The sequence below is a fragment of the Pungitius pungitius genome, chromosome 8 (genome assembly GCF_949316345.1).
Source record: "Pungitius pungitius chromosome 8, fPunPun2.1, whole genome shotgun sequence".
Lineage (NCBI taxonomy): Eukaryota > Metazoa > Chordata > Actinopteri > Perciformes > Gasterosteidae > Pungitius > Pungitius pungitius.
In genome coordinates this window covers 16,672,471-16,682,278 of record NC_084907.1, presented here as the reverse complement: position 1 = coordinate 16,682,278, position 9,808 = coordinate 16,672,471, and the positions used below count along the sequence as shown (strand labels likewise).

At 41.1% G+C, this 9,808-nt stretch overlaps 2 protein-coding genes across 2 annotated transcripts; both read right to left on the bottom strand.

Annotated features, from left to right (window-relative positions):
- Positions 1–213: 213 nt before the first annotated feature.
- Positions 214–1,532, bottom strand: LOC119193881 (E3 ubiquitin-protein ligase RNF182-like). Its single transcript, XM_037447775.2, has 2 exons — positions 1,170–1,532; positions 214–1,055 (listed from the first exon to the last, which is right to left on the bottom strand). Exons 1-2 carry the CDS (start codon positions 1,511–1,513, stop codon positions 986–988), a joined length of 414 nt encoding a protein of 137 aa, XP_037303672.1. The 5' UTR covers positions 1,514–1,532; the 3' UTR covers positions 214–985.
- A 622-nt stretch (positions 1,533–2,154) lies between these two features.
- Positions 2,155–7,811, bottom strand: ube2j2 (ubiquitin-conjugating enzyme E2, J2 (UBC6 homolog, yeast)). Its single transcript, XM_037447774.2, has 7 exons — positions 7,628–7,811; positions 6,486–6,616; positions 4,784–4,824; positions 4,550–4,652; positions 4,303–4,441; positions 4,134–4,214; positions 2,155–4,050 (listed from the first exon to the last, which is right to left on the bottom strand). Exons 2-7 carry the CDS (start codon positions 6,614–6,616, stop codon positions 3,760–3,762), a joined length of 786 nt encoding a protein of 261 aa, XP_037303671.1. The 5' UTR covers positions 7,628–7,811; the 3' UTR covers positions 2,155–3,759.
- Positions 7,812–9,808: the final 1,997 nt, after the last annotated feature.

Sequence of the window (9,808 nt, the reverse complement as noted above, 5' to 3'; positions counted from 1 at the left end):
GTTTTTTAGGCCTATATTTTTATATTTGTATGGCACAAATAAATATGATAATAATATATTTAAAATCGCAAAAATACATTTTCTAATAAATAAATTATATACATCAATTATATATAATTTCCATCCAACATGCATTAATCAACTGAAGAATACTGCAGCCAAGAGATGTTTTTGAACAATTTTATTAAAAATAGTAAATAAATAAATCCTGCTAAAGAAAAGTAACTTTGAGGATAACAATCCTTCATGTCACTCATATTTGAAACGATCCACATCAGTTTTTATTCCAAATGCGCCAAAAACATGGCGGCAACGTGACAAAAAAAGTGAACAATACATAATAATACATAAATAATTGTCTTCTAATCAGAACGAACTCCTCACAATTGCCTTTGCGGGACCCATAAGCACTGATGAAGACGGATGTGATGATATTCCAGTCCTTTTTTGATTCACTTTTGATTCAAATTCACATTACAGGGTTCTTCCCTCCCAGCAGCGACAGGTATCTGTCCATCTTTCTGGTTTTGTAAAACATATACATACAACATGCATATATACAACATGTTTACAAATACCAAAATATATATACATAAAAATGTCTATGTCTTGTACATATAATCTACAATATAACCACCAAAAAATACAACTTCTGGTTTTTGGACATTTTCAATTTCTTTAAAAATAAAAAAAAATATTTGTTTAATAAAAACAAGGCTAAATTTATTTTTTATATATTTTGGGGTATCAGTGATTAGCAGTCATTAAGGTTAAATCATTAAGGTTGATCACCTGTTCATTTATCGGCCATTTCAAAATGTCAATGAAGAACTTTCTTTGTTACTTCTAATCATTGTTACTCAAACCTTTTATTCACGGTAAATATAAGCCGAACATGTCCGCGTCGGAGTTCAACATGCCGAGGAATGGAGACGCTGCTGCCCATACGTGTGCGGTTAAGCTGTCAGAAGGCGCTCGCGCCTCGTCAGTGCACCAGGACGCAGCTGAAGATCTTTTGAAGTGAGGACGTGAAGCCAGCGTGTCTAGAATCAGACCTGAAGAGGGATGGAGACGGATCTGTTCAATAGAGCGTGCAATTCATCCACACATGAGGCAACACAGAAGAACAATCTCGTAGAGTGACAACTGATGCAACACTTGGTTTGTACCTGATGCGCGGGGTCTTCGTCGGCTTTAAATCCAAATCGTGCTCCTTCTCCATCGTCTCCTCTGCGATCACATCCCAGATTTCCGTGTTGACCCAGAGGGCTCCGGGCAGGGTCAGGCTGGCTCGGGTGCAGGTGATCCAGCGACACAGCGGGCAAGACACCATCCGGATGACCCCATCCAGCTTGGACATTTTCTCCAGGCACGGGGCGCAGAAGGTGTGGTTGCAGTGAAGGACCCTTGGGATCCGGCAGCTGCGCGAGTACTCGCAGCAGCACACGATGCACTCGTGCGCCTCGGTCACAGACATAGTGGCGGAGGGATGGAGCGGCTCGGTCACAGACATAGTGGCGGAGGGATGGAGCGGCTCGGTCACAGACGCGGTGGCGGAGGGATGGAGCGGCTCGGTCACAGACGCGGTGGCGGAGGGATGGAGCGGCTCGGTCACAGACGCGGTGGCGGAGGGATGGAGCGGCTCGGTCACAGACGCGGTGGCGGAGGGATGGAGCGGCTCGGTCACAGACGCGGTGGCGGAGGGATGGAGCGGCTCGGTCACAGACGCGGTGGCGGAGGGATGGAGCCGTATGGTGCGGACGGACTGGACGCAGAGTGCAGCTCTTTAACCACGCGGCGGCCAGCACGTGACATAAACAGATGTGGACAGATGGGACTTTGCATCGAAAATGGAATATTGGATGAATTAGGAAATGTTTTCTTCATTGATTTAAATGAAATAAATCCAAAGAAAACCGACTCTATCGGCGAAGGTGGAGCGTCTCTGGAACGTTCCGGTTTGTAGTGAACGTTGGCTCGGCTGCCTTTTATTAAAGTGCTGCCTGATGACGCGGCTCACGTGATAATGTCAAGAATTCCATGGAAGCACCCTCACCAAAGTCTTCTTTGGAATTGAACTTGTTGGCAGATTTCCAGTAGCAGCTGCAGACAATGACTTCCTGAGAGCTCAAAGCAGGGCCTTTGAAAGCAATCTCGTTTCATGAGAAGGACGTCTTTATTTAAAGAACATTAAACCTTGAGCTCTTTATACAACAACAACCCCCTTGATGTTTGATGTGACATTTTGAAATACAATCTGTCACCGAAGCAGATTAGAAAACAAAAAGGTTTTCTAAAATACCCTGCCAAGCAGTTATTGATTTGCATTTACTATGAAAACATACAATGTCACACGCGAATAACTGAAGCATGGAAATTTGTGCATTTGCTGTATAATCACACAAAAACGCACTCAGAAGTTTGTCTTTTTCTAAGATGGTTCCAAAGAAATGACAAAAAGGCAAATATTCTGCTTTCAAACACTTTGCTGTTGAACATTTGATACACAGTGGAACCATCTTCACTAAATGCAATGCATGACAGCAGTTACGTGAGCCCGGCCTGTGGTCCGTCTGGGTGTCTGTGACAGAAAAGACAAGGCAGTTTCTATAAATAAGAGAAACTAAAACAACCAAAATAATTATCAGAAAGAAAATATAAAGAAACATGTCGGTTCTCGTTATAGATTGGTGCTATATTGGTCACCCAAGCAAAAAAAAAAAAAAAAAAAACCTGCTGGTCTATTTACTTGTGTGCCCTGGGTTCACCGCTTGGCTCACAGGTTGATGGGAAGGAATGTCTGGACCTGAGTTTCAACTTTACGATGCACGGTATTTTAACGACCGCAAAGTTCACTCACTCAGCAACATTTCTGTAGGACGACTTCTTCCTGCACTAGCCTCACATGTGGTACCTAACGAGTTATATGCTTTACTGCCCTCCTCAAAAGTGTCAGCATGATCTTTGTCAAGAGTAGTCTTTAATATTTGTGTGTATAATTCATTCGTGTTAAATTTCAGCTGAAGACCAACACATTGCAAAGGAAAGAAAAACAGGTTACATTTCCACCTCCACAGCTACATTAGAAGTGGATAAACCAGTTATACAGCTGCTGAAGCCTTACAGATAGCAAATGAAAAGTGCCAAATGGAAACAGACGTTATGTGCACTTGCATCACATTAAGTTGAAGACCTTTCAAATGCACACTTATGCGGGACAACTGGTCTTGACTTAAACATTTGTCTCTGCAACAGCATGAAGTCACAGCTTGAGGAGCCTCTACGATTGGATGAATGACTAACACTGCAGGGGGGAATACTTCTCTTAAGAGATGGACATGGAGTAGCCTGCTCTGAGAATTACCGACTCACGCTTTATTCGGTAACGTTCATGAGAACAATGGCCCCATTGACCGTCTTTCTTTAGTGGTGACCTTCCTCCAGCACGCCTTCTTTAGTTCTACACTCTTCCCCAACCCATGAGCCAAGTTTGTCCCTGCTACAGACACAAACCACTGAAGCACACAGTAGGTCGTAACCGTTTTAATAAGCCCCTCCAATTCCCCGGCACTCCTCCTCTCAGTCCTTCTTGGGTTAGCCGGCTTTGAGATTCCGTCCTCCAAAGTCTGTGGTGGTGGTTGTGGAGGAGTTTTACTTAGGACTCAACATCCCTCCCCCACGTAGGGTGTTTGTAGAATATGGAGTCCGATAGCTGGCTCACCTGCAGGGGGGAGCCCTGCCCTCCACCCCCAGCTCCACTCACTCCTGGGCTATGCTCCTCAGCACGTACTTGACTGTGTAGGCAAACGCCGCAAAGCCCACAATAACAAAGAGGTTGGCAAGAGCACCACCTAAAAGTCCATGGTTGCGATTGGCCTGCTGCAGGCCGGGGGCAGGGTTAGCGCCCCCGAGGGGGGCAGCACCCCCATTGAGGGCGGGGAGCCCATAGTGAGCGTGCTGAGGGTCTCCGTCGGGAACAACATCGGGTAAGGGGAGGGGCTGAGTGCGGGCGCTGATCTCCTCCTGGGCCTTTTGCTTCTGCTTCATCTCCTGGGGAAGGAAAGAGATTGCAGAGTATTAGGCTGACAAGAAAGAGAAAAGCAACCGGAAGTTAGAGATCCCTTCATACATACATCGACTACATCAGGAAATAGTTCACAAAACACTTTATCCTTGAGGTTGAAGGCCAGGCTCTGGGCCGACAGCTGTCTTTTCTGCAAAGAAAGAGCGCATCAAACATTTGAGGCATCCCATGTGGGTCGATAGCATGTGCAGCATTTTTCGTCATTTGTTTGCACTCACTGTGTAGTCAGAGGTCTCAATGCTGCCGAGGGTGGGGCCTTTCTCCACCATGAAGCTGAGCAGACCTGTGAGGATGGTGGAGACGGACCACGCTGGGTTCCACGTGTCTGGATGGAAGTCTGTGATGGACAAACATAATCTGTGGAGAAAACAGGTTGCAGAGGTACAATAAAAGACCACAGAGTTATTTTAAAAACCTGTAACGTCGGAATTCTCATTCAATTTAACAATTGCACCATATTCTTACCTTGTATTGCACTTAAATCTCCCATTTGGTGTTATCATATAGATGCTTGGTGGTTTAAAAGGAAATTCCCGAGGAAATATGAGTTTTCCGTGATAATATCCCCCTAAGGAAAATGTATTGTACAAAAACACATAACTCACAAAACAGAAGGAATGGGAAGGAATCTACTTAAAATCAACAAAATATTGCCAGCAAACAAGACCATCGATTGTGTTGACGTCAAGTGAATTTTACCTTCATATGGAGTTTTCTCAGGCCCTCTGACTACATAATGCCTATAGAAGACAAGACAAGATTTTCATTAGTGACCGGTTTTCTGTCAGGGAAGAATTGGTTCATCTGCACATTGTGACTTTCTTTGGGAACCAGTGACTTAAACAAGGACAAACCTCTCTGAAGTGTATCAAAGCTCCTGTTCTCCCCAAGAATCTTTGTCAGATCTTGCTGCTCCTCTGAGGGAGGAGGAACAATCTGTCCCTTTTCAGCTTGGTTGAGTTATTTTACTTCTGTCTGTACTTACGGGCTTGTGTTGATGATTCTTTAGGATTTTTCTAGTTAGTAATAAATACTTAATCACACAACAATTTTAAGATACTTTTGATTTCTCACAAGGGCTTAATCCACAAATTTACACCACATTTTCAAAAATAAAATTCTGGTTAATTTGTCATTATAATCCATAATAAACCATAATATTATATATATTTTTCATCACAAGACCTTTGTCTGAAGTCTAATGCACGGATGGAGAGTTCTTCTCAAACTTTAAATAGAAACAGGAAGAAGTGCAATCATATGTAGATAACATGTCTGAGACATGCAAGAATATTGTGATTCATGAAACTCCTAGCCAAATAATGTTTGATTAATTTGTTATTTTATCTCTTCATCAGCACTTAAAGTGCAGTATTGTCTTTCATTTTGGTTTTGTTTCATCAACTTGAATATAATTCTTTTGCTAATAAATCATCCATCCACAAACACATACTGGAACAGGGCTCAGCATGAAAATACAGGGACCAGGAAGACCGCCAAATCATTATTGGCGGTAATCATCCAACTTTTATTGTTAACATGGAATAATTTAAATCTGCACATTAATATGATTACATCGAACAGGGGTCTTCAACTAAAATGTGAAGAGGTGCATTTCTAAAAAGCAAAAGTTCGGAAAATCATAATGTGACTACTTGGTGTGATTAAATAGAGAAAGAGTCGTGTCAACATTTGCATGTAATCAATAAACGACGAACAAATCAAATAAATTCAGTATGATTCTAAAAGTCTCGACAAGATTTATTGTTACATAATAACTGGACATATCTATATTGATGGGAAGATAAACTAGAATTTCCCCTTTTCTGCTTAACATTTGGACTTGACAGTCTCATCAAATTATTAATAATAAATAAACCCATTTTAACAATTGAACAGTTGAATAGAATATATATATCCACTCTTTTGGGAGAATTAACTGGGAACCTGGCCGTGAATGCATCAGGGCTTTTCTCCTCCTCACGTGGAGGAGCTCATTAAGCCTCATGATGACGTTTCAACAGGTTCTGAGCATACAAGACACTGGTTTAGTGCTGCAGTGGGAAGTATCAACAGAAACCAGTCCGTCGCTGTCCAATGCTTCCTAATTTTTCTCACGCATTCTCCGTCTCACTTGTCTTTTTCCCAAACTTGGGCAGTCGAAAAGTGCGCGGTCATGTTTAAATCATAACCGTCTTTTTTTTTTTTTTTTAAAGCTTTTGGTCCGTGTCAAGATGGGACAGCTTCTGGGTCTGGATCGCCAGTTAGTGACCTCTGACATAGAAGATTCAAATATTTCGCTAGAATTCTCTGCTGAGAGCATAATAAGGGTCTAAGGTAGAGCGATGAAATGCAACACATTGCCTCTGTGATTAACAAGACTTCAGTATAAACATCTCACCATTCTAGGATGTTGGAAGGGAGCGGTTCTGCACAGATGTAAGGCACAGGGTCTTTCTTTATCCTCAGGTAATCCTGCTTAAGTCGCTGAGTGGCTGTAGTTGGAGCTCTCTTATTCCCGTTGTTGTTCATCTGAGGATTTAAAGAAGATTTAATGAAATTCATCTTGATATAGTCTCTTGAAATTGGGACAGAGGTTGCAGGTTCAAGTTTTATTCCCAAACAATACGGCTGAAAATTGTTTCACAAAACTTATTTATAGATAATTTATTCTAGTTAGATGTATCACGATGTATGAACATTGATAGAAGAACGCAACAATTGTTTAATCTGTAAAACAAGCAGCATATTGCTCTTTAGAGGCTTAAATTTAGATAAATGCAGGAGGAAAAATATATTGCACAGAGCTTGCTCTGTGTTTCCTTTGGATTTTTCGAATAATAATCTGCAAAGGATGCTCCAACCAAGACAAAGTGTTGAAGTTTGAAATTGTAACATACCAAGTACTAGTTAACGTAGTATTTGGAGATTGTCTTGCTAATATATTGCCAATACAAGTTACAAATACATGTAACATCATCAGCAAACTGCCCCCGTGTCTGCTGACACCCCCCAAACCAGCTGACAACATAACGGGCCGTACTTTGAAATGATGGCAGGCTCAATTGCTAATAAACCACAGGGTACTGAGCGTTGACGCAATTTGTGTAAACTAGGTTAAGCTAACCAACAATACTTGGCAAACTAATACGCTATTGCTAAACCTTTTCTTAAACGCATAAATCGATTGATGAGCAATATAAACCAACAACCGACTGTAAACTGTGTATAGATTAACTAAAAAATGCAGAATCTCCTCACGTCACTGCCGTCAATAGTTATGATTCAAATCGAATAATATTCCCACCCACACACACACACAGAGAGAGAAACGACGACTCAACACACTGACTTTAATTAAGCTAGCAGGTAACGTAGGAGCAGCTGATGCGACGTCCGGTCTGTGTGAGCTAACGTTAGCTAACGAAGGCCGGGGCTATGTTTGGCTACGTAGCGTTAGCAGTGGCTAGTTTTGTTACAACTAAGAGCTGTCTTCCAAATCTCTCGTGTTTACGAAGTAGATAAAGCGTAGTATAGACATACCTCTCGAGACACTCCACTGACAATAGGTATTCGTGGCTGGACACGAAATAAAGTTGTTGTTTCTGTTGACAAACCCCAAAGCAATAAGACGATGACACCAACGTAGCTTTAGCTATCGCCAGCAGGAAGAGGAACGACGCTTCCGGTTTCCTTCTTCGTTGCTTTCTTGTCTTCTTCTTCTGTGGTGTTTAACGGTAGATTGCATCCTATAAATTGCATTACTGCCTTTTCTTTAATAGAGCATCTTTGGAATGTGGTGCAACGGGAGTTTCCTTGACCTGTTTTTTGTTTACCCCGTCAAAGATATTATCTTATAGCTCTTTATTATCTAAGAATGAAGCGAAAGGGTTATATAAAATGATATTGTTTTATTTATTTTCTACAAACATGGGGAGGACTTAAGGCCTGCTTAGATCACTGTTTAATTGACCTTACTGAAGGCTTACAAGTGTACATTTTCTTTCCTCTTCATAAGTTTGATTGAAAAAAAAATGCATTTGCAAACATAACAATGAATGAAACCTTGAGTGGGATGCCTTCAGCCTCAGGTCCATAGCTGCACTTTAGAGTGGAAGAGGTTGAGAACATTGTGTGTTCCTCCTGCTCGGACAGGAACTTTGATTCAAGCTGCACAATGTGATTCAGGGAAACTCATCCTGGAACTGTAAGATAAATAATTTCCAAGTTTTCAATGAGATGACATGTTACATGTCAAATATGCCTCTGTGGACACTGAAGTCCATATGTCAGTGGCAAGTACAACACTAGAAGCATTTCGCAAAGATGACCTTACTTTACTTTCAGTTTTATTTCCAACAAATACCATTTTTCACCTCATGCCACAGCATGAGTTTGAAAGATATTTTATTTACTAGGCACGGAGCATCTGAATATGGTTAATACAATATGCAGTGATTTTGAGACCCATACATTAGGAAAATCTTTTCAGATTGTGCTGCTTCAGTTTTTAAATATTCTTTCTAACTGTATCTCTTGTTATTCACACAACTTGATGGAAGTGCTTTACTACATTTTGGTCATGGATTCACCCTTTAAAAGCATTATGGTAATCTTTTCCAGAGATCCTCCGACATGCTACAGTGATGTACAGTAATCATTTCTTTCCATCAGAAAAACTGGTGTCAGTGCAACTGAAGTGACCCATGTGCAAATGAACACTTTACTATATATTATAACATTTGACATGACGAAGTTCTACTCCATTCACCTTGACCTCACATATTTAGAAGGGAATTTAACAACAATTAGAAGCCTTTTATACATTAGCTTTAATTAGTGTCTGCAGGCTTTTCACCATTTGCTTATTGTTGCAGCTCTCACTCCAGCATCAACATGTGGTTTTCAATGGCATGTGGCTTGCTCCCTGTTGTTTCCAAAGTGACTGAAGAGCAGTCAGAAGAAGTGGAAGTCAGTGGTTACTGTGGCATCTTGCAGGGGCTGAACTCTATGCTCCTTGTCCTCAACTTCTCTCCACAAAAGATTTCCATCTCCATCCTTCATTGCTCTCCAAAAAAAGAGACCAGCATGAGAAGTTCACCAAAGATTTGGTCCATGGATGGAAGGATGGAAGAGGTGCAAAAAGCGACCTATTTCTGACCACAGAGGGGTCATGTGGTAAATGCTTCTTTCACGGGACTGCACGACATGATTAAACCATAATGAAATATCTTATCATGCAGAAAATACTGCAAGCATTTACCTGGAAGGGATGCCAGATATATAAATCTTTTGACCCCACAAATGTATAAACTCTTCCAAAGAAGAGTGCACCCTTATCTCACCTCCATCATCATAACATGGATGACTTTTTACGACACAATGAAAGGTGCCATAAGCCACCTTTGTTTTGTAAAAGGAGATTAACCAAAGGGTTGATAAAGGATGTGAAGCAAATCCATTTTATACACACCATCAAATGTTGCCGCTCTGTTTAATCTGCACATAACCTAATAAATAACTAATGACTGCAATGACATCGTAACTACAAAGTCCTTGTATTAGCTAGTAAAATCTAATAAATTGATGTCTTTGAATGCCAATAACAATAGCAATGTAAGGCTTTTTCATAGTGAAAACTAAATGGAAAACCATACATGACAATCAAAGTAAATCAATAAATGGTAATCTAAAGACTCCCTGTCATTAATTCCAAGTAATGCT

What these genes read in the sequence shown, in the direction of transcription:
- LOC119193881 (XM_037447775.2), bottom strand. Translation starts at nt 1,513, where the DNA reads ATGTCTGTGACCGAGCCGCTCCATCCCTCCGCCACTATGTCTGTGACC. An exon ending in ACGAAGACCCCGCGCATCAG is followed by an intron (nt 1,056 to 1,169) that starts GTACAAACCAAG and finishes ATCCCTCTTCAG; the next exon opens with GTCTGATTCTAGACACGCTG.
- ube2j2 (XM_037447774.2), bottom strand. Translation starts at nt 6,616, where the DNA reads ATGAACAACAACGGGAATAAGAGAGCTCCAACTACAGCCACTCAGCGA. An exon ending in AGATTTAAGTGCAATACAAG is followed by an intron (nt 4,442 to 4,549) that starts GTAAGAATATGG and finishes TTTTCTCCACAG; the next exon opens with ATTATGTTTGTCCATCACAG. An exon ending in TATTTCCTGATGTAGTCGAT is followed by an intron (nt 4,051 to 4,133) that starts GTATGTATGAAG and finishes TTCCTTCCCCAG; the next exon opens with GAGATGAAGCAGAAGCAAAA.